Source organism: Bicyclus anynana, chromosome 7 (genome assembly GCF_947172395.1).
Source record: "Bicyclus anynana chromosome 7, ilBicAnyn1.1, whole genome shotgun sequence".
Taxonomy (NCBI): Eukaryota; Metazoa; Arthropoda; class Insecta; order Lepidoptera; family Nymphalidae; genus Bicyclus; species Bicyclus anynana.
In genome coordinates this window covers 16460619-16485732 of record NC_069089.1, presented here as the reverse complement: position 1 = coordinate 16485732, position 25114 = coordinate 16460619, and the positions used below count along the sequence as shown (strand labels likewise).

Genomic DNA, 25114 nt, shown 5'->3' with positions numbered 1-25114 from the left:
GTCTCATACAAGTAAGACAGAGTTTAACCTGGCGTTAAACTTATACTCGTATGTCGAGATAAACGACGATTAAAGCTTTGTTAATGCCGAAATTATGTTAATTTAATAGGCAAAAAAATTATCGTACCATTCATATTCAAATTAATATAAAACACTAGTGTCAAAATTATAGTTTGATTTGACAAATGCTAAATATATGCACAATTAGTAAATTGTTTAATTTGTCAACGAATCTCTTAACGTTTTTAATGTTAACATATTATATTTGACGGGACACAAATAATCAGGCGTTATGATAAAGTAGGCTACTTTACAAGATGGATCTCTTTCAAAGTTGGCACAGTTTTATTTTTGTGCAGATACTTTTTTACCTAATAATTGAATAATGCGTTTTCAGGAGTCTTATGTTTTAAATAGCTCAATCGTTACTAGAGTTAGTAAAAGTCGTAGTCTCTTCGCCTCGATCGTTTTCAACGAACTCTCTCGCGCAGTTGGGAATGTCTTTATTAACAACTTATTCTAGATAAAATCTAGAATCCTATTTAATTATTTCTGAATTGATTAGGGCTAGGACATAGCCATATTCCTAAATAAGGTTCAAGTATGAATAATCGCGTCTGAAATTTAAAGACTGGGATGGGTAGAATAAACTTGTATAGCTTCGGCAACTTCGTTCGTAACACTCCCGATAGCCCGCGTGGGCTAGGAGGCGTGTAGCGATGAGTGAAAAACCCACGACTGATGCACCTCACTTCCCCGCACGCACGATTTCACACCCACGCAGTTTTTCCTCCCGTCGCTCGCATATCATGGGAGTGTAATCAACGAACTTGTCAGACTATACCTATTCTAAGTTAAGGTCACTCTTATAGCAGGGTTACTTGGACTTTACTTATTTTATTGGCCTTGTGGTCATACCTTGTCTTTGATTTTTTATTCTTAACAAGCTAGTCCTTGTTTACAATCTCCATGATGGACAGTGATGATGCAATCTAAGATGGAAGACACAACACACCTTTCGGTCTCTATACGACATCTTACCGGAACGCTAAATCGCTTGGCGGTACGTCTTTGCCGGTGGTAATTAGCCAGGGTCGAAGCCTTCCATAAGCCAGAACTTCACCAATTAAGAAAACCGGCCTCGTCAATCGTCCCGGCCGGGGATAGAACTATGGACCTCCGTTTTCTAAATCCACAGCGCATATCACTGGGCCATGAAGGCCGTCAATAATAATTCTACCAAATATATATTTTTCTGTATCGACATTTATTTAAATAACATTTCTAATACATAGTTTACCTCTTTCAGATGCTTCATCTATGCTGGGTGTATTACTTCTCCAAGTTATCGGAGTTCGCAGACACAATATTCTTCGTGCTCAGAAAGAAGAAAAGTCAGATAACTTGGCTCCACCTCTACCATCACTCCCTGACGCCGTTCGAGGCGTGGCTGCTTGTTAAATTTATTGCAGGTAAGACCCCATGGACTTAGTGCAGCAAAATGTTTAAAAACCGAATTTGAAATTTGGAATTTGAGGTGTCAAATTAATCGGAAGTTCTGACGTTTGTTTGTATAGTTTCGAATTTAAATTTCTATAAGATCCGCGTCCAAATCGGTTCATCCGACATGCCACAGAAACAATAAAGATATATTTTACCATCTCCTTCTTAACAAAGAAGGATATGAATATTCCTTCTTCAACAATAACCTTGTTAAAGAAGGAATATTCATATCCTTTAGCCAAAGCGTAAGCTTTAAAGCCTATACTCATATATGCACACAAAGACATTTTTAATTTAGCGTGAGTCTTTTTATAAATTACTATTTCTTTTTTTCAATTAGGTGGTCACGGAACCTTCTCGAACATCGTCAACAACCTAGTCCACGTGATCATGTACAGCTACTACATGATGGCGGCCATGGGCCCGCAGTACCAGAAGTATTTGTGGTGGAAGAAGCACCTCACAACCCTGCAGCTAGTAAGTCATTTGTTTCATATTAGGCTGATACTACCCTTAAGTTAAGGCTTTAAGCCATGTGCCTCATGTCACCCTTTGAACCAGACCACAGGAGTTCTACTTAGTGCAAATAAACTAGTATACTTCCCCGAACGAGATGTAGTTTAAAAGATTATATATTAATAATTATATTCATTCATATTTAATTTCTTAAAATGCACACAACTGAAAAGTTGGAGGTGCATGTCCCGGACCGAATTTGAACCCACACCCTCCGGGATCGAATGCAGAGGTCATATCCATTGCGCTATCACAGCTCTCAAATTTAAGAAATTAAATATCACGTGTTTCAAACGGTCAAGGAAAACATCGTAAGGAAACCGGCATACTAGAGAATTTTCTCAATTCTCTGCGTGTGTGAAGTGGTGGACTATTATTGGCCTAACCCCTCTCATTCTGGGAGGAGACTCGAGCGCAGCAGTGAGCCGAATATGGATTCATAATGATGATGATGATTCAGTAATATCTTCTTCAAAGCTTTCATTCATGAACATTCTTCATGTTTTATAATTTTAAAAACGTTGAAGAGTGATGAGGAAGTATGTTAGAATTGGTTATTTATTTTGGTGAACGATGAAGTGTAGCTAAAATAATTTAAATAAATAATAATAATGTCGAAAATGATCGTAAACCAGGACGCAATTTTACAATTAAACTTTTAAATACTGTAGTGTTACTGATACAGACATATAAGTCAGTCATAGGCAGTGTTAGTGGTAATAGAGCATTTGTTCAAAGGACAAAAAATCTGTGTGTTGTGTTAACTGCATTTACCACATTGTAAAGTTGAGCAATGACCCCTATAATTGATATCTTAAGCAAACAAATCATGAGCGAGAGAATATTGTAACCTATGTGCTAACAACAATTATCGGCAACATCACAAGCCCATGTGTTAACAGGCCCTTAAGTGAATGAGCCAACGCGTTAACGAGCCCTTAAATGAATGAGCCAACGTTTCTAAGCCCAAATTAAATCGTAATGTGCAAGACATCCGTGGTCCGCAGGATTTTCCACATTCCCAAACGAATAAGGCCTTCCAACACCACACCCCGAATTCCTTGAGACGGAAAGTTGCGCAAAATTGTTAGGATATAGTTAAGTACTCGCGCTAAAGTGGGTTTGTAATAGAAAGGATTTTCCGCTATATTGGTACTCAGTTTAACTGGCGGATCAATTTAGTCGTCGAGATAATATGATCGGACTCAGAAACTGGTATAGTGGATTATCAATCTGTAAACTTTGAAATGACTGAATGTGTTACTTACTATGATCTATTGATACTTTCAAATAGCGAATTAAGTAGTGGCGGACGCACGAAAATTCTTTCGCGTTCTTTCACAAATCCAGCGGAAATCATAGATTATTTCGACATGTCTATGGCGTGTGTTAATTCAGGGTCATCTTCAATCAATCTTTCTCAATTCAAGTAGTTGCGACGTGATGAAGTAAAAAATATACACACTCAGACAAACTTTCGCCTTTATAATGATAGTCTGATTTTTATTTGTAATTGTTGTAAAGATTCATAAAATTAGTAGGTACTATCACTTGCTATGCTAATTATCAAGAATAACTAAATATATATGCGTTTAAAAAGACATGCATAATACCAAATACAACTAAGTAATTGAATAATTTCATCAAAATTAACGAACCTGTTCATGATTCTCAGAATATTTAAGCCAAGATTAATCCTAACATTTGATGACATTACCACCAAAGTGACTAATTATCGCAGCGATGACTGCAAATGTAAACATCATTGAATTATCAGTTCCCATGACCATGTAACCAAATGCCAACTCCGCGCCAACGGCTGCAAGATCGGTTAGAATAAAAAGAAAATTTACGATAAAGTATTGTACAACGCTATAACAAAAGAGACAAATACTGGAACAAGGCCAAACGGTGGCAACTACAGAAGACTTGATTAAGAAACTTTAATTACAATCATAGTGGTAATGTGACAAGTGACACTCGATTATAATAACTGTGACAATATAAATCAATAAGTTATATATTGTTTTTTGGACCCATTGTTATTTTATTTCAATCCAGTGATTTAACTTACAGTAACGAATTTTGTTTTATTAATATTCCCGAAAAGATTATAATATGTATGTCGATAAAACATAATATAAGCTTAACACAAACAGGAAGTTAAATCTGTTTGATAAATCTCTTTGTCCGATACCTAATGCAGTCCCCAAAACATTTGCCTTGAATTTGTTATTATAATGGATCGATTTCATCTTTGTGATTTAATCGGTGATTTCCCATTTGTTAACCATTAAATCAGTAATAATGTATAATATTATTTTAAAGTACTCTTAACGTGATTGTTTTTCAAAACAAGTGACAATATGTATTATTCAAATGTGTCTCATTTAAGGAGAAATAATTACGTACTTGCGATTACTACTTTGCAAAAAATTATGTTTCATTCCATTTCATTATAGTTTATAATCACAATAATTATTATACTTAATTTTCTCGCAAGGTCAGGTTATTAAGATTAAATCAGTTATAATCAAATTGTAAAAAATAATTTATTATTTGAGCACTTTTGAATGAACCACTACGTTTACGACTTGCTAAATACAATGAAATTTCACGCTAGAGTTGTTTAATGTTTTGCTAGTATTTCATGGCGATTTTGTCACAAAAAGAACCCAATTGAAATCGAGTTATCGTAATTCTTTATCAATCGTTTTAGATATCTAGATTTCCTGATGGTATGTTAAGAATAACAATATGTTCAATGGTATTTAATAGTAAAGAATTTGATAGATATTATTGATATAAAAATTTGTCTAGTCTTTAAATAAAATATAACGTAACTATTAGAAGATAATATTTTGCAACAAGCTTTTCAATGAACTCAATGGAAAAAATTGATCGATGAATGCAATTTTATACTTTGATGATATTGAAACATCAGATGTGGTAACTACCATTCAAAGTAATTGCACAGTTTTACATAGAAATCAACAATAACAGAAGTGAGCCAATAGTATCAGTTATCACTTTAAATATAGACAATATAACTTACAAGAAAATTGATCTTTTACCGAACGTAAAGCTTGATAAAATACTAAATATTTAATTTTCATATCATTTTGTTATTACATACTCCAATAGTGTTATTCAAGAACTAATAGTACATGTAGTAATATGGGGCGCATTCCATTTTTTGATTTGTAAGGTAGCGTAACAAATAATAATAGGTAATAAGATAAATATGATAAATAAGAAAATAGTAATTAATTCTAAACGAAAAGTAAAGAAATGAAAACAAAATAAATGAAAAGTAAAGAAACTTCCTAAATATTAGACGTCAAAGGAAACGATTTAAAAGAACATATTTTTGATGACACAATATGAACAAAATAAAATATAAAAAAACAAAGAAAATAATTGTGATGATAAATACGATAAGCATCAAAGTTTTCATAACACTGATATAAAAGATGATAAGGACAAGGTCGAATTACAAAGCCACGGCTAAATTGTAATATAGTGAAAAGTTTGCTTGTACGTAAGGTTTAATGAAAAAAATATACTTAATTTTATAAAGTCCTGTTTTGTATTTCATTATTATAATTGAAGGCAGATTTATGAATGTTTCACACACTTTTTTCACACTTTAATGATTTTGATAAAATAACTTTACTTTACTACTTTTGTAATCTTTTTTAGTAAAAATCCTGAATTTACTCTGATGATGGCTTAGCTTATCCACTCATGTAATCCGCCAACAGCTTAGAAGGTTTTTACAATTTAGCAAAATGTTGAATTTCTTTGCAGAGAAACTCTTTTGATTAGAGTTTAAGTTTTAAAACCACATAAAGGCTAATTCATAAAAAAACTGTGTGCTGTGCTTTCAAAATTGTAAATAAAAGCCTATGATGTAGCACATTGATACTGACAATACATTTGAAAGTTGCAGAAAGTTGGCCTGCACAACAGTATGGTAATGATTAAACTTATTGTTGACTCCCAACTTTATCATTCGTTTATCAAATAACCAAAAACAAATCAATAGAGTAAAGTAGCGGTCGGCAGCTAGTACAGCAATAAGGCACGGTATCGAGCGTTGAGGGCAACATTCAGCGATTTCAACACTGCAAGCGGAACGTTATATCCTTTCTCTGCTGGCTGTTGTACTCAGGGTTATCAGTTACGCTTTAGTTAAAAATACTGTTTTATTTATTCCTACTGAAATATTTGCGTACTATCTGATGATCAGTTGATCACTCGGTTAATTACTTCCTCTGGGTTGAACAGTATATCAACTTAGTTACACGCACTTTTTTTTTTAATGCAAATAGGCTCGCGTTTGACCGTGATCTAACCTGATGGTAAGTGTAGATACAGTCTAAGATGGGACACGCTTGCCTAGAAGGTGCCTATTCACTCTTGTTTTGAAGATACCCAAGTTATAATATTCAGGAAACACAGACTTGGGAAGGGTATTCCAAACCTTAGCCGTGCGTATGAGAAAAGAAGACGCAACGCCCAAATGCAACTGCCACCCTCTTGTTCGAAGCTTGTATTTATAGACTAATCTATTGATAGTCAAGGCTGTTGACATATACTACACCTACTAATTAATTAATATTAATACAAAGCCAAATTTTCTAGCTATGTTTCTAAGATTTTAACCACATATTGTTGTTATATTACCGATATTTCATTTTCCCTATCCTCCATTCTATTTTTCATTTTCACCTCCATCGTAGATTCATATTCCATCCTGAATACAGTATCGTTAATCCTGTATTTAATGATAATATGATGATAGTTCAGCTGGTGGTGATCGAACCCAAGCACTGTTTGATTTAAGTCCGGTCATTTAAGCATGAAGATATTAAAACTCGAATATTACGTAAAAGTATTTATAATAGCTAACTTAAAGAATTGCAGTATTAATTAAATTATCAAAAGTTTCGTTAATTGATTTTGTGCACTGTTGTGTAAATTATAAAATATCATAGATCTGCAAATTTTTATAGATCTACAAAAAACTTTGCTTTTAGCATGTAACAAAACAATTATTTGAGGATGACCTAACTGTTAACTATAGTTCTAGAATCCCAAAACACATTAACGAAAAATATTCATTAAAATATTGGCAACCCTAGCTGTATTACCGAGAACATTCTACCAGTAGTGAGACCTTCGGATGCAGTGAAAACTAGATAATTAGATTTTAGTGCAGTGGCAAAGAATTCCTCGAACTGCATCTACTGCTAGTACCAGAAGGAAGTGTTGCAAGCAAATTGCGATTGACTCATTGCAGTTATAGATTTATCCGCTTACTTCGTGTGCAAGAGCATCGGACAATTGCACCTACTCTATCATCAACAATACATATTTATGAAATTAAAGTGTCAGTCTGTCTTTCAGTTTGTCCGGGCTAATCTTTGGAATGGCTAAACCGATTTTGATGGGTCTTTCACTGGGAGATGATGAAATTATTGATCAACATGTAGGCTAGTTTTCATCCTGAAATAATGGTTCCCACTATTTAGCGTTTTGGTGAGAAGTCGATGTACCAGTCAAGGGTATATAAAACGTACTACTAATTCAGCGAGATGCCACCTAAGACTGCGACGTCACTTAACAACAGGTGAAATCGCAGGCAAGCGTAAATTCGTCGATGAATGAAAAATAAATATCATATTAGCAAACCGAGATGTACTTTCCCCTTTCAAGGTAAAGTGATGGGTCGTTAAGTTTGTCATACCTCTTCACTAACTACCGTAAGCTGAGATTAAGTCAAACTTGAACCTGTTGAAGAAAACACTTTAATAAAAGTCGTTAAGTAGAATGTGACCGGTTTTAATTTTAAAACATCTGTGCCTATACTCTCTCATCAGATCGATACTAACAATAATAGAGGCTGCGTATGTACGAATGCTAAAATTGAAAGTGAGAGAAAGTTGAAAGCATCAACATCTAAATAACATAATACACTTCAAGGCCCTATCATGGAAATTATTCGCCTTGATCTAAAAAATGTTAGTTAAATTGTTACGCTTGGTAAAACTGAATTTCTCAAGCTGTAGTCTTTTTTGTTATAAGAAAAATTATATGCAAATTATCGAGTTTAACTAGTCTGTCTTTAGCCAACTTTTTTTTTCTCTTATTTATTTATTACTTCTTTTTTATATTTTTAACAATATAAGTATAAAATACAAAACATTATTAAAAAATTATAAAAAAATCCACCCTCCCGCTGCGGGACATTCGAGTGCCCAAGCAACCGATGGTCAGAGTGAGGAACCTCCTCACAATACGCGCCGTCTCAAAAATCACTGCCTTTTGCATCCGACTCTTGATCCAAGGTGATGGTGATTGATGTGTTGATTAAGGTGTTGATCGAAGCTTTTCGCTATAAGACCATTGACTGAAACAACTATCGGAACAATAAAAGTTGACTCAACATTCCACATGGCGGTAATCTCATGAGCAAGGTTCAAGTATTTTGATATTTTTTCCTTTTCGGCTTTAACCAGATTATCGTCATGTGGAACTGTAATATCAACAATTATTGCACGACGCTCTGAACGATGGACTAGCACTATATCAGGTCTATTTAATAGCCAACTTATTATTATATTTCTCAACTCACTCGACCCGATTTAAGTTAACATATTGTAGTATACTCCTCTGCTGCAGCTTATTTATAAATCGGGTCGAGTGAGCTGATCATATAATTATGATCGAACTTCACTTCCAGGTAAATTCGTTTGGTCCTTAATTACAATAACATTATTTTTAATAACGACTTCCTCGGTTCTAACATTCTCATAAATTTCAACGAATCGTCTTTATCTCCTTCGACTTAAGCTTTGCAACTTTATAGATAAATAAATATTTTTTGCAATTAACCTTATTGGTTGTAATTCATCAAAAATAAGCTCGCTCTTAACCTTTGTCTAGCATTAATAAAGTCTCAGATAGGTCTAGATTTGATCTATACAGATTGAAAATAAATTAATTTAGTCTACAAAATAACCTTCGAAAATCGTTTTTTACACTTTTAGCTTTAGCGTTTTCTGTTCTGTGTTTTTACCTTAATAATTGAACGAACTACTTATTTAGATTGAAAGTTTCAATAAGTGTAATATAGTAATAAAGTATCTCAAGTATATTCTAATAATAATGCGAACAAATGAAAAATATTTAGATATTTAGATACAATATTTAGATAAGATTTCAGATAATTGTGAAAAAATGTTTTTTTTGACGTTGCAATTTTGTGTTCTTCAGTTTCTTAGTATTTTCAACCTTTATTTTACGGTTACGTTTTAACAATCGAATACAGGGCCAAAACTGCAGAAGCACCAGTTCCTTGAGGGTCTGACCCGGTAGGAGTCCGACACTATCTGTTGAGGATGTCCATGAGGATTTTACAAGCGTTGCCTGTTCGTGATTGCTTATAGCAATAAGGCCGGCTTTGCATGGTAATTTTTATTTTTAAATTCTTCTTCTTTGTCTTTTTCCCGAAATAAAACAACCGTATTATGACTTATCATTGTTGTGGCCAAGTGATATTGTATCACAAATACTAGTCAACAATAAAACTTGATTTCATATGGAAGCATCTATTTGTCATTATATCTATTCATAATTTTAATTTCCAACGAAAGCAACCAATAAACGCATTTCATAACAGAATATCTTCTTATTCAAAACTACAATATTATTTTGTGAAAGTTATAATGCACGTTAACTTTCATTTACGTCCAAAATTTTATACGACAATTATGTGCAATATTGTTAGTTAACTAATCGTAAAAATCTAATATTCAAAATGAATAATTTCAACCAGGTGTAACATGTTTTTGTTTTTGCTGAGCAATTTAAGGGCAGAATACACAAAATTCTAATGGATAAAGGATATTACAGGATTGATAAATTTCTAAAGGATTAATGTTTTTATATAAAAAATGTAACATAATATGTTTGACATTGTTCCATTTATTTTTTAATTTTATTAACAATATTATGCATACAAAATATAATACAAAACACTATTAAAAATTGAAAAAAAATATTAACCCTTCCGCTGCAGGACATTCGAGTGCCCGGGCAACCAAGTTTTAATTTTATTATTATTATTTTTTTATTTGTTTATTGTAATTCTTGCACGCCTATTAGGCAGATTGTGACTGAGCCACACTAATTTAACATCTGTACATTACCGCATTCTGGCATTAAATGATTTTGAATTTTGGAAATTGCCTTGAAACTGTAATAATAAACTTTTTAAAGCGAGATGGAATGTTACATGACATGAGACCACCATGACGCTTTAGATTATACTCGTAATTACAAAAGAAAGTGCCACTAAGATGGGTGTGGCTCAGTCAGCGACAGCCTGCATTAGCCACACATACCTCATTTTATCAATACTGAGAGTTTATCAACCCATGATGATGATGATGTCATAGGTAAGTAAGTACCTAACCTACGTACGTGCAGCCAATTATGGAGTTTTGACCGTGGTAGCTTTGAAAGATAGCTTTGAAAAGTAAGTAGGTAAAGGTAGGTTTCTAGATAGTAACAGTCCAAGTATAAAACATATTTTTTATTCTTCTTAATGAATATTCAGATCTCCAGTCGATAGACTTTTAGATTTGAGGCAACTCTTCGATAGACCCTTGAAGTTTTATGTTTAACGTTGTTTTTGAAAAGTTGCAACGAAGTTAAGTAATAGGCGATGGGGTCTATGATATTGTCTCATATTATGGCAATGAATCATTGAGGTAACTACACAATTGATGAATCCCTTGAAGCTTGGAGCATTGGACATGCTTCTACCTTCAAACAGGCAGGGAGCTACTTTGTGGTGTTAACAATTTTAATTATTTTATTATTATATGTATTCTTTTCAATAGAGTAACTATTGAGTTTCTTGCTTGCTTTTTAGAGCAGAACCTGCCTTCCATACCGGTGGTAGTCTTTACAAATAATCAAACTTGATATTTCAAAAGGTCTAAATTACACGATTGACGAATTTTAGTTTTTGCTGTGCAATGTGCAATAAAGGATTTTATAACATTGTTTTATTTAATTACTATTATTATTGTTGTTTATTTGTTTTAATTATTGCACGACTATTAGACAGATTGTGACTAGCCACACCAAATTAACATTTGTACATTACCGCATTTTAGCAATAAATTAAATTAGAATTTTGAATTTTTGAATTTTTTTAATCTGCTACCCCTCAAAAGTACTACAGTCCAATTTCTAAAGGTTTGTCTGGCTATTGCAGGCTGTCAGTCAATCTTTATCAACTGCAAGTTCAATTGTGTACAATTAATACGAAATATTGCTGGTTAAGTAACAATATTACAGTAGTACTACAGAAAATGTTAACAAGAAAGAACTATAGAAGGACAAACATAACAATTACCCAGTTAGTCTACACGCAACCACAGAATTTACAATCTTTATGGTTTGCCGTTTCATATTATTTTATCAACCTTAAATGTTCATTCATTATTAACCGCAATACATTATATTTAGAGAGCGAATGTTTACGAAAGACACTTGATTTGAGTAATTACTTTAATTTTTAAATTATTATTTTTTTTTATTAAATTAATCGAACGTTAACATAAATTCGATTTTCAGCTACCACGTCATTAGATTACTTTTACTAGATTCTTGATAACTTGATTTTTATCTGTTAAGATTTTTATACTCACTGAATTACATTTTATACTGGTTGTATTTAGGTCACCAAGGGTGCTCGTTAAAAAAACCTAACCGACCAGTTTTGATGCAATTTCACCATCAGGACCGACTAAGATAAACAAGTCGTTAATATACACTACGACGTATGCATTATCAAACTGTAGTGATAAATGTGGAATAATTAATGCATTCCAATCGATTTTTAATTCAGTAGAAACGTTTGTGGAAGAGAAATGTTTTATAACATCAATTAACGAAGGTCACGCATTTTTTAGTAGCATTTCATTTGTTTTATTTTTAATCTAATATTTTGAATACTAATCATTTAATGATCCTTTTGGAGCATTGTACTGGTGCGAAAGTTCTTAATTTACTAACTAAATATTTCTTACTAAATAGTTATCTCAAGGTCAAATTTATTTCTCTTAACAATAACGGTTTCACTTTCATTTTATAATTTAATTTACGATAATTATCTTTTAGCATGCATTACTAATCTCTGAACATTAAATAACACTTTAGCTGCGGTCAAGAATGGTATTTATTTCATGCAAAGATCTAACTTTTAAGTTTACGTAAAATATTACGTTCTTGAACTTTTCTCATCAAATTTCAACAACAAATTTAAAAATATTAATTGGTATTACTTGATTGGTTATCACAACTATGTATGATTTGAAAATCATAATCGAAAATTTAATTTGTTGAATCTCAATAAAATAAAGTGAACACTGGTTCGCAACTTGAGCAAGCGGCAACTTATCAATCCTTTCAAGTAGACGGCAATAAATCTAGACAACATTATGCGTACCTAGACCATGTTCTATGGAAATTATTACTAGTTGTTAAACGATTGACAAATCTTTCGTCAGAATAACCTTTAAAAGACAAAATACACTTACGTGCTGGGTATATTTATTTGTATGATATTTAGTTTTATTTTTCTTATTATAAGGTTTTATTAAATTATTTTAAATCCGATTTATTTTGTTTTCAGATCCAATTCTTCATGGTGCTGTTTCATTCTATCAGTGCACTAGTATACGATTGTGGTTATCCAAAGTAAGTAATTTTATAATCATTTGTCAGTTTATTTTATAAAGTATTACTTTACATACATATTTGACTGTGTAATATGTAATATCTGGGGTGTTAATTTAAATTTACGATATGGTACCTAAAAAAGTTTAAGCATATAAAATATTTTTTTAATCAAAGACAATGAAGGTAGGTAGGTTGGCTGCGATTTTGATGATATTTGAATATGCTAATTGAAAATGCAGTCTAACATGGACGGGCTTAGATACTTGGAAAAGGTACAAGTTAATATCCATACCCAGTGGTAGCATGCCATGGAGTGCCCTGTAAGAGGGGCATTGAATTATAGGGTACCTTTCAAGGTAAGAGCCGTGATAGTGGATATGACCTCTGCCTACGATTCCGAAGGGTGTGGGTTCGAATCCGGTCCGGAGCATGCACCTCCAGCTTTTCAGTTGTGTGCATTTTAAGAAATTAAATATCTCGTGTCTCAAACGGTAAAGGAAAAAAATGGTGAGGAAACCTGCATACCAGAGAATTTTCTTAATTCTCTGCATGTGTGAAGTCTGCCAATCCGCCATTGGACCAGCGTGTTGGACTATTGGCCTAACCCCTCTCATACTGATAGGAGACTCGAGCTCAACAGTGAGCTGAATTTTAAAAAAGTGAAATTGATAATGATGATGAATCAGAGGTAAAGTTTTCTCACAAAATAAAATTAAAAATCTTGCATATAATAAATATGACAGTGAAGTAAAGTGACCTATGTAGAAAGTTTACAATTATTAGGCTTGCAACTCGAAAACAGTCGTTTAAAGCGATTTTTGATTTGTGTCATTTCTGAAGTGACCACTACTGATGCATAGAATACCTACTCTCTAAGAAGTATAAGAATAAGTGAGATTGTGAACATTTTAGTAATTTTTGCTTTTATACGAAGGGGCCCCTATAGTCCGGGGGGCCATAACATTGTTACGGCTAAAATGACGGTAGCTACGCCCCTGCCCATTACCTCTGACAGTCTGCTTTCAACGCGGCAAAAATCAAAATCAAAAATCATTTATTTCAAGTAGGCTCAGTTTACAAGCACTTTTGACACGTCAGTTGACTATTTGTAAAGATTCTACCACCGGTTCGGAAGGCAGGTTCTGCTGAGAAGATACCGGCAAGAAACTCAACAGTTGCTCTTTTGAAAAAGTCATACAGTATTATAATTTACAATTAATAACAATTACTGTTTACGTTTCTTATAGTTTTACTTTCTGTGTGAATGTCCGGCATCATACCGGAATGCTCACTTGTTAATACAGCTTTACTCGGTGCTGATTGGGTAGTAGATTAACTGCCGCCTACCAGCCGACTATATTTGAGTGAATTTAGAAAATGTAAAAGTCCTAAGTAAAAATTGAACCCAGAACTTTTCTATTAAAAATTACGCCGAAAAAATCGTCAAAAGAGAGATTAAAGAATACCTATTTTGTCAGGTTCTCGTGATGTGCATCGTAGTCATAATCGTCTCCATCTTACAAGTTACGTCATATCACATCCGTTCTGATGAGTTACTTTGTAATTTGGATGACTGTTATTAGTGCGCTTTAATTTTAAACCGTATATGTTGATGTCAGGTAAATTTATCACAGTTAAATGTAGTCCGTAAATCGTCCACTCTCTAAGGCCTTTAGTTGTGTGAGCTGATTGTAGCTTAATTGTATTAACTTTCAAACGACTTGTTACATGTCTCAAAGGTGTTTAATGTTTGAGAAACACCATATTTGTCATAAACGGCCGTGTTTTAATAGAAATTTCTATTTTTATTCTCCCAAAATTTGTAATGCCATGAATCGGACCTCAGATTTAGTAAAATGTTGGTTTGATGAGACAGATGACATAAACACTATATTTTTACACTTATAAAATTGAGAAATAAGGTCTTAAACTAATACTAAGCGGAAAAATTATAAAATTAGCTCGAGTCTCCTCTCAGAATGAGAGGGGTTAGGCCAATAGTCCACCACGCTGGCCCAATGCGGATTGCCAGACGTCACACACGCAGAGAATTAAGAAATTCTCTGGTATGCAGGTTTCCTGACGATGTTTTCTTTCGCCGATTGAGACACGATATATTTAATTTCTTAAAATGCACACAGCTGAAAAGTTGGAGGTGCATGCCCCGGACCGGATTCGAACCAACACCCTCTGAAATCGGAGGCAGAGGTCATATCCACTGGGCTATCACGGCTCTAATAATATTTCTGGTCACAGATATATAATATGAAAACGACGAAAATAGTTTCAACGACGAGTCGTGTACAAGAAACCTACTACTACAACTACTAGAATAATGTACTATGTACAACGTCGTCATTATCTTCACAAAAAGATGTTGAATCACTTCTTTGACCTTAATGATGCGTACCATTTGTTACAGAATCATCGCATCCGGTCTGATACTTCACTCGTCGATATTCATCGTGCTATTCACAAACTTCTACATACAGGCTTACAAGAGAGACAAACCGAAGCAGAAAGTTGATGCTTACAATAATAACAACAATGGCTACATTGCAAATGGCAACGTTAAAACCAATGGCTTCGCAATAACCAACGGCACTGCGATAGGAAATGGTCACGCCACGACCAATGGCCACGTTGTGGCAAATGGCCACGCGACAAGCAATGGCCATGCGACAACCAATGGCCAAGCCATGATGAATCACGTCACCGAGAGTAGTATAACGAATGGATACGCCAACGGTCACATTGTCAAAGAAAAAGTGCATTAGTCCGATGATTAAACAAAAGACAGTGTGAAAGTGATTAATAAGACTTTTGTAAATATCTTAAGAGAAACGAACGGTACAAAGACTATTGCTGAATGGTATGACAATAAAAATTAATGTCATTTAACTTTAAGAAATTACGACAAATAAAAGATGATAAGGCAGTTATAATATTTAACATACATTGTATTAAAAATTAGAAAGGAGGTTGTATTTTGGTAGGCTTTTACTTACAAGTATCCAAACTGAAGGCTCAAGTTAAATAGTAATTAGATGGCTCATGTAATAATTGAATGTCTACGTAAGTAAAAACATATGATTTTTGAAAGGTATTGCGTAATACAAAATTACAGTGAACAACATTAGAAACAATTTCCGAATAATTTCCGAGTGGAATAACGATTTAAATTACGAAAACGTAACGCGAGAAAAAACATAATTTGAACGAGAGAAACTTTTTCTAATAATTATAATCGACCGCAATTGTAAATTTGCGGCAAAATTCGAAATTCTAATTAATGTGTATTCGAAACCATTTGATTGTACTTTTTAATTAAAAAGATCATTTTAATTAGATTATATCAAAGCAAACACTTTAAAGCAATAAACAAATGAATAGAAGCGACTATATCGTAATTAAATACAATTTTTTAGACAAATTTCGGTGAATTCAATGAAAAAATTACTTAAATTTATTCTCAACACTTTCGTGAATAATTTTAAGTAAAAATTAAATTTAAATGCGTTCAATAATTTAGACGATTGATGTGAAGCAAACATTTATAATATTTATTGTACTTTTTGGACATCTCTTATCAAAAAAATTTGATTTGAGTTTGTACTAAATGTAAGGCAAATGTTTTAGTTACGATACATTTACTAAGCATATTTGATTATTTTCTTAATTATTTAATTGATTCAAAAAGTTACTCATATCCGTTATATGCATTTAAACAAAAACGATACAAATTATTAAAATCAAATAAAACCTTGACCGATTATAATAATATTACAAGGATAGGAATGTTGTAATAATTATATTATAGTGTAAAAAAGAAAAGCAATTGTTAGTAAGAATTACAATAATTATAAGATTTTACAAGGGACTAGTGAATTTTGAATATTACTTTTTAGGATTTTTAATATGGAATGTGCTTAAACAATTTCAAAATAAGGATTTTTGGAAGAAAACATGATTATAACAACTTTGTTAAGAGGGTTTTTGAAATGCAACATAAAAACTTTTTGAAATTTTACAATACCAGAGGTTACCAACAATTTCAAGACAATTATGTTATTTAAGTTTGATATTATCTTCAAGTGGGTATGTGATATTTTAGAATGTTTTTTGCATATTAAGCCATAAATATTACAGTGTTTTACTGGATTTTTGGTTTATTTAAAAAAAAAACTATATATAACGCTCCAACGATCCTGTCTATTTTTAGCACCTAAAAAATAGCGTAGGAGTATGTACCACATACCACACTCAGTTGAGTACATACAACGAGTTTTATATGCCAGAAGCATTGGCATGATGATTATGCTCAGAAATTTCAGAGGCCAATGTAAAGGTACACTATTGTGTTTAAGAAAGAGAGCATCTTGTATGGAAATTGAGATCTTTAATTAAGCCCCAAAAGACTTTGTACATACACTATAATAATGGTAATCTACTTAAAATAAGTCTTTTATTGAATCAATAAAAGATTTAGTTAGTTGATTAACTTATTACAATTCCATTTATGGAGTAAAGGAAACAAAACAACTACAATAATAAAATTGCGCTGAAGTCTGCAATCGTATAAAGCTCAGCACATAACATTACAGAGTTAAGATGCGTAGCGATAAAAAATATATACGAGATAATAACTAAATAGTTACATTTTTTACTGTACCACCATAACGGTCTGCCATTTATTCGATATCCGATTTGGCCACTCCTTTACTCTGTATAGTTGTATGGATAAACTGCATAATATTTTGACGTCCTGTGAGTTTCAGATTGCTATAATTAATTTTAAAACCTAACGTAAGAAAGTTCTTGTTGAAAATTAAGTTTTTAAAGTATTTTCACAAATATATTATAGTGTTAGTTACCATTTTGGTGCTATATATAGTTTTTGTACAGTGATTTTTCTCCAAGCTATATTTCTTTTTTTATTTATCTGTTTTTTTTATAATTTCATCTACCTCATTCTTCCGTCCTTTACTTTGTATCCGTCCAATATAAAGCTTTATTTAATCTTAGGTATAAATGTAAATATTGTAAATTTAATATACGAAATTGTAAATTTAATCTACGAGTTAGTACCTTATACCTACTGCAAAACATTTATTTTAAGAAAACGTTGTTGTCAATTTAATGTTCAAAAGTTCAAATTCAAAAGTTCAGAAAGTTCATGAAAATCGGTTCAATGCTTACTAAGAGATTCAAATTATTTTTAAAATATTTCTGGCTAAAGTCTAGCTTGTGAAGAAAGGTAAAAACAGTATTATACGGCATATTGTTTGTGGCTCTTTTAATATAATTAAAAGCCGATTATATTATAGCTCCCGGTGGAAGGGTACCGTTAAACGTGTACTGAAAATATTTTAAAAGCCAATGTATCAGTCAGTTGTGAAAAATAAATACTTTTAAGGAAATTATTTTAGTACGAATATACCTACGACTTTATTATACCTATTTGTAAATGTTTACTTTTTTACATTATTAAAAACTATATTTAACTATGTAACTTGTTTTATTGTTCACTTTGGCATTTCGTACTTCTCAGCAGTTTGCTACGATTTAGACAAAAAAAAGTAGATACCTAAGTAGGTTACCCCAAAAACTCCTGGCCAAATTATCATTAATGATATTAATGATAGTTAATAATGGTTAATGATAGTTTGGCCAGGAAATTTTTAGGCAATTTACTCGCAATGCAGGATTTTTTTTATTTACAAGTGAGCCCTTGACTACAATGTCACCTGATGGTAAGTGATGATGCAATCTAAGATGGAAACGGGCTAACTTGTTAGGAGGAGGATGAAAATCCACACCCCTTTCGGTTTCTACACGGCACATACCGGAACGCTAAATCGCTTGGCGGTACGTCTTTGCCGGTAGGGTGGTAACTAGCCACGGCTGAAGCCTCCCACCAGCCAGACCTGGACCAATTAAGAAAACCTCAATCGGCATAGCCGCGGATCAAGATATAAAACACTTCATTCATTAAACAGATGGGTGAAGGTCGTTTTTAATTCGGATCTTCTATTAAATTATTATTGTCACTTAGTAGTTACCATTACAAAACAATATTCCAGATACTGTCCGTTTACTGTTTATTTCAAATAAACTCTACTGAACAAATTTTTATACGGTTTTCACCAATGCATAAATCATAGAGTGGAGTCACAATGAAGATCAAAATCAGCAGAAATAATATATTTAAATAAAAAAAAAGAATATTTGCCATATCTTTTATAATATATCCAATATTCCCATTTCCCTCCAACCAATCGGGAAAGACTGTATTAGAAGTGGGTACGACAATAGACCAACGGGGCGGGAATCGAACCACCACCCCTTGGTGATAATCCAACTACTCCTACCGTAAAGCTATCGAGGCTTTTATGATTGATAAATTTGGTCGACCCGCCACTAAGTGGACCGAAGACATCAAGCCAGTTGCAGGGAGCCGCTGGATGGTGGCGACTCGAAACCGTGGTATTTGGAAGTATAATGCAAGAGGCCTATGGACGGCCATAAACTGTTACTGATGATGATGATGATGATGATGATGATGATGATATTTTGATGACCAAGTAGCGCAGTGGGAAGGGCCCTCTTTGGTCATAAAATAACGTACACTTTTTTACACGTAGCGTCATCTATTGGAGGCTATTTGAACAGCGTTATGGGCGAGGTTTATAGAAGGTTTTCAGTAGATGGCAGTTGTACGTAGTTGTTGTTTGGCAAAAATTGTAATAGATGGCGTCTTCTTCATTATGCTAAGCTGAGAAGAATGCAAAAGAAAGAATAAAAAATAAAAACTTACTCTGCAAGTAAAATAAAGCAAAATAATTGTTTTAATAATTTAATAATTTTATTTTATAGGAACTACTTACACGGCTATACGATTAAACTTAGTGTATTACTACACTTTATACCACGAACATTTAGTAAAACAATAGCAATTAAGCTGCAGTAGGAGATTGCAGCTTGCTTGTGATTGTGCTAATAGTAGAAGATCCTTATAAAAAAATCTATATATCTTCACCCATCTGCTTATTGGATGAAAAGTGTTTTACAACAAAGTACGTTAAAGAAAATACTAATTTAGGCGATTAGGTTGCCTAAAAAATTTCCTGGCCAAACTATTACTAAAAATCATTACCTATCATTAATGGCAGTTTGGCCAGGACTTTTTGAGGCAGGTTGTCTCGTGTTATATTTTTAAAGTTCTAAATATAAAACACTTTTCATCGTTTAAACGGATAGGTGAAGGTCGTATTTAATACGAATCACCGTCACGCTGTGAGTGAGACCCTTGGGCCATGGAGTCGGAGTACCAAATAATTTCTCTGAATTATTTCACCGCGACTAGTTGCCTTGACTGTTAACAGAAGGGCTAGCTCATTTTTTGCACAAAGGATTAGCCTGGCTGTCCAACAAGTAAATGCTGTCAGTATTCTTGCCACCATTCCATGTGGGCATGATTTGTATAGTTATTAGGATTAGCTTCCCCGAAAGTAAGTTTGTATACCTATCTGTTTCTTTCATGGCTAAACCACTAATCCGATTTGCATGAAATTTCTATAAATAATATAATTTTTATTTTTTTTTAGTATGGAATTTACACCACCGAACTATGAATTAAATTTAGCGTTCTATATTCTGTGATTTATATGAAAGATTTTATTTTAAATATGTATTAATGTCATTAGTTTTCGGTGGCAAAAGGATATATTTTCTTATATAACTAAACAGGCAAACTACAATAAATTTGAAAAGAGCTTAAAACTGTCCTCACAAATTCAAGACTTGAGCTAATTAAAGACCCCGAGTCAAAACGTATTGCACAAAAAGATGGGCAGTTCCTTTTACAACCAGCTTATTATGCGACAGATCTCCATTAAATGCCTACCTGTTAAACGCCGAAATCCAATAAAAATGAGCACCCTGTTACAACCTCATTTAAGAGCCAATCGAAACGAACTAATTGAAACGAAAATCCAAGCTTTAAAATTTAACGGTGTGTCGATAACTTCCATAGACCCTCGTACTACGGAACCGTCGTAAGCCTTAATTATCGCCCGGCGAAATGTCAATAAACCTGACGTTCGGACGTTTTTTCTCCCCTTTCTCATTTGTTGGCCCTAAAATTGTAGCCCTACGCTTTGTATTGTAACAAACCCACCAAACCAAATTTGAATGGAACTCCGCGGCGTCGCGTAATATTCCCGAAAACGGATACAACGAACAATAGCTTGGGGTCAGGTTATATTGGGTAGTGTTACCCTGCATTGAGAAGGGTACACAGGGTTGAAACACGCACCACTCTGGGAGCTTTGCTTTGGTTCGAGTAGAGCGAGCGAGATGGCGTCACTGTTGCCAATTTCGGTTCCCGTTCCTTTTCAAGCACAAATTGTAAATTGAACTTATCATGTTTTATCAAATTTCTCATGTTTTAGAAAACCAAGAACCGCATTACTAATTCGTACGATAATTAAGAATATAATAACATTCAAATAAATGTATGAACTTGTGAAATATCTACAAAAAAATAAATTTTACTAACAAAATACCAGATATATTACTAAAAGTTATTGAATAAATACCGTTTATTTAAATTGGAGTGACTTATTATATTTTAATAAATAAATATAAGAATTGAGAATCAATATGTTTGTGGTTGAAACGGAACGCGATTGAAGTGTACATCGTGCGCCGGCCGGGACAGAAACCTTCAGCCGGGGTAATACAATCAGTCGTTTATGCGCGCGCGAAGGGGGCGCCTGAACGTAGCGTCGCGGCCCGTACTATTCACATACAAAATAGAACAAAATAACCCAAAAATCTCACTGCCAATCACTAAAATATGCATAGACCCAGTGTTCTTGTGCCGCCCGAAGTGTTATCTGTTACAAAAATGTGAACGAACCTGTTGTATAGAGTGGTAACGTCAAGAAGCTTTGCACCCAGCGTCACAGTATCTTGAATAATGATATAAAACAACATTTTGTACGGCAATAAATCGCTCGTAACTGTGCTCTTTAATCGGTAATGCGAGTTGGGGTTGAGATAGTATACATTAGTGGAATGATGGTTGGACCACATAGAGAGTGGGTGTCTGTGTAATATGCTAATCAGAGGGTTTCTTTAAACCGGCACACAAAAACCTCTGCACTAGATACTGCAGTGCGATTTGTGTTGCAAATTTTCATGTTTTTGTCACTGCCAAAATTTTATTGATATCTACTGTTTTATAAAGCACAGTTACAGGTTTTTGCCGTTGTTCTGTTCGTCGCAAATGTGTATTTCGCACCTTGTTTTAGCCCGTCCTTTGTAAATATTTAGATTCAAAACAGTAGAGTTAGTGATGGTTGTTATAATCTTCGTGATTTGAATTCCTTTCTTTGTTTTCTCAATTATTCGAACAAACAAAATTATCACCTTGATACTAATTTTAATTTATAACAATATCCTGTTTTGTATGTAGAAATAAAGTCTATGATTTAAGTTTACTTTCATTTGTTTTACTAAATTTATTTAGATTTACTTATTTCAAGTATTGATCACATTTTATTATCATCATGGACAATCCTTTTTCTGATTATTTTTTATGTTTATTTAGCAAACTTTAAAAGCAACTAGATAAAGAATTTTAACAGAATTTAAACATAATTCTTTATAAAGTTACTTTATACTTTTACTTATAGGTATATCACGTAAGTAGAATGATATCGTTTACATTTTGAATAGAATTAATCTTTTTCTGCTCTTTAGAGTTCCGAATAAGTATTATATAAATATTGTTCAAACTCGCAGACGCCGAAATTAATAATTTTGTTATGTTTTATTTGCTCCAATACAGTCATAACTTAAGAAGAATGTTATAAGCTACAGGAAAAGTATTTTAGTTATCTCTACGGCAATTATTAAAAAAAAATTGTAGTTGTTAAGTAGAAGTCTTCAGCTAGGTAAACAATGACAAATGATGAATAATGTAGGCAATTAATAATCACACCAGTTCTATGAATATATTTTACACTGTTTTTCAGGGCTCATTGTTTGGCAAGTCCTTATCGATGACGAGAAGTAAATAATTGAAAATTTTCATATTCACTGCATTAATAACTTATTAAAGTAATGGTTATCTTGAGTACCTATATCCATTATTTTTAACAAATTGGAAAAGCTATTGATTCATTAAAAAGGCAATCATCTCATCACTAGGTCTGAAATTGATGAGAATGGCGAGATAAAGGATTGTTGCACTAGAAAAGCTTTTTAGTGAGTTTCAAGATAACTAAAAATGTTAAAAGGTAAACGTTAACGACGTATTAATCAGTCAGTCTCAGTCAGTTTAGGTATTTTCAAGTTAGTAGTGTTCGTTTAGATGTTTAGGTCCACAACTACTAAAATACACTATCATATTCGTAGACTAGTTTCTTTCGCAAAGTCTGCGTTCTTGTTTTTATCTCGAACGAAACAAAAGCCAGTTGAAACGGAGCTACCGTTGGTTTGGTTGCGATTGTGGCAATGTCTTTGGGGTGCATTAATTATATGATCCCACGTATTGTGTGAAAACGTAGAGTTAGAGACAACAATGAATGATTTAGAGTCGTGGCGTGCGGTTTATACAAATACAAAATCTTTGCACTCTTAACAGAATTAATGTTTATCAAAGAAAGATTTAACAATACCTTTAATTTATCCAGGGTTATGGGTTTGCAATCAAATCCGAGATTTTTTGGAATTTTCGTCTATTGATGTACACACTCGTAATCCAGTTTTTTTGCTGAATAAAGAGAATGAAGGATTCTTTAAGGTGAATGCAGTTGTTCATATTATAAAAGACACGGTTAACGTTCTTGTTTATAAAAATAAATCTGTTTGTATTAATTGTATGTATGATCCCGTATTGTGGGAAAATGTAGAGTTAGAAACAACAAAGAATGAAAGTCGTGGGGTTAGTTTTTTTACAAATACAAAATCTCCCCACACTCTTACGGGTTTTCGGTTATCAAAGAAACATTTAATAAAACTATTATTAGCTCTATAGTTGTGTGTTGAATCAAGTCAGAGAAGTCTTGAGTTTATATCTTTGCCCGTTGGACTACTCGTACTGTCGTACGTTATCTTCTTGCTTTTAATTTTGTAATACACAACTACTACTAGTTTTTTGCTTAAAAAAGAAAAGAAGAATGTTTTAATTTTAAAAATACACAGTTAATTTCGAAAAATAAACTTTTGAAAACGCGTAATATGAATAGACTGACGAAAATGAATTCCTAACGGGACATTAAGGGTTTCATGTTTATAGGTAAGTTAATTGACTTTGTGATCCGAAACTGATTTAGTATAATACTGTGTTTAAGTATTAAAATTTACATTATAATTGATTACACTGACTTGATTATTAAAGCGCTAATTTCGAATAAATGAATCGCTAAAAATATTTATTACGAGTAAGTCCAGCATGTTAATAAATAAATAATTAGTCTTAACAATGTGTTTTTCTTTTTATTCAAAGAAATATCGCAGTGAAGTTAGACAAATGTATCACGGGATTAGAACTAAAACTCGATTTCTGTGTAGCATTCAGAGTACTCAGCCAAATGGCTTCAGAAACTAGTGATTCATCCAGAACTAGTGGCTTTACAAACTTCTATAATAGCCCCTGCAATTCCGCCAGTGGTCAAAAGAGTTCTGCTACTTTTTCATTTGCCCTCTTTCCGTCTTTCAAACACTTCAGTCAATAAGCAATTTTCTATTCAGGTTCTAATCGACAAATCACTCCGCTTTTTACCAGTAACACTTTTAGTACTTGATTGCAGTTTTTAAGAAATGCAGAAATGTGAATGTTCGACAGTGAATGATTTACGTAATTTATTTATTTGTTACGTATAATTGGTTTAATTAAACTTTAAGGTTTCATGCATCCACTATATTTCGAGATGGCGGGACAAAGAACTTTTGTGATATAATAAAACAAACAGAATGGAAAACATGGCTGATTTTCGGCTTCTTCTATGACTTTGAGCATGAGAAGTGTTTGAAACTATCATAATTCTTCTTTTAAAATTTACGAATTTACTTTATAATGGTGAAAAACAAACTATAATTATAATACTTTAAAATCATCTTTTGTTCATCTCGTACAAAAAAAAAAATTAATTAAAAAATAGGAATAAAACAATTGAAAATTCGTAGCTGCCTGCCAAAGCAATAGAAACGGCTACGCCAAAGAGACCGTCGTGTCGTTAGGTTCAATAATCGCCGGATTGCTCACAAAATACGGATTTGTAGAAGCAGATGGAGTGAAATTCGTCCACACTTCGTTTGTTTT

The 25114-nt window shown here is 33.0% G+C and overlaps 2 protein-coding genes across 9 annotated transcripts in view; both read left to right on the top strand.

Annotated features, from left to right (window-relative positions):
• The window catches only part of LOC112044101 (elongation of very long chain fatty acids protein 7), a 90198-nt gene extending 71911 nt beyond the window's left edge, over window positions 1-18287 (top strand). For all 4 annotated transcript variants that reach the window (XM_052882380.1, XM_052882381.1, XM_052882379.1 and 1 more), the window contains 4 exons: window positions 1310-1472; window positions 1844-1980; window positions 12734-12798; window positions 15203-18287. In XM_052882380.1, coding sequence (XP_052738340.1) covers window positions 1310-1472; window positions 1844-1980; window positions 12734-12798; window positions 15203-15557 — 720 coding nt within the window. In that variant the 3' untranslated portion in view covers window positions 15558-18287. The remainder of the gene's footprint in view (window positions 1-1309; window positions 1473-1843; window positions 1981-12733; window positions 12799-15202) is intronic.
• A 3218-nt stretch (window positions 18288-21505) lies between these two features.
• The window catches only part of LOC112044092 (uncharacterized), a 121813-nt gene continuing 118204 nt past the window's right edge, over window positions 21506-25114 (top strand). For 3 of the 5 annotated variants that reach the window (XM_052882488.1, XM_052882491.1, XM_052882490.1), the window contains exon 1: window positions 21507-21718. The gene's annotated coding sequence lies outside the window, so the exon portion shown is untranslated. Of the gene's footprint in view, window positions 21823-25114 lie in introns of all 5 variants that reach the window. The other 2 variants (XM_052882492.1, XM_052882489.1) reach the window with 2 other exon arrangements.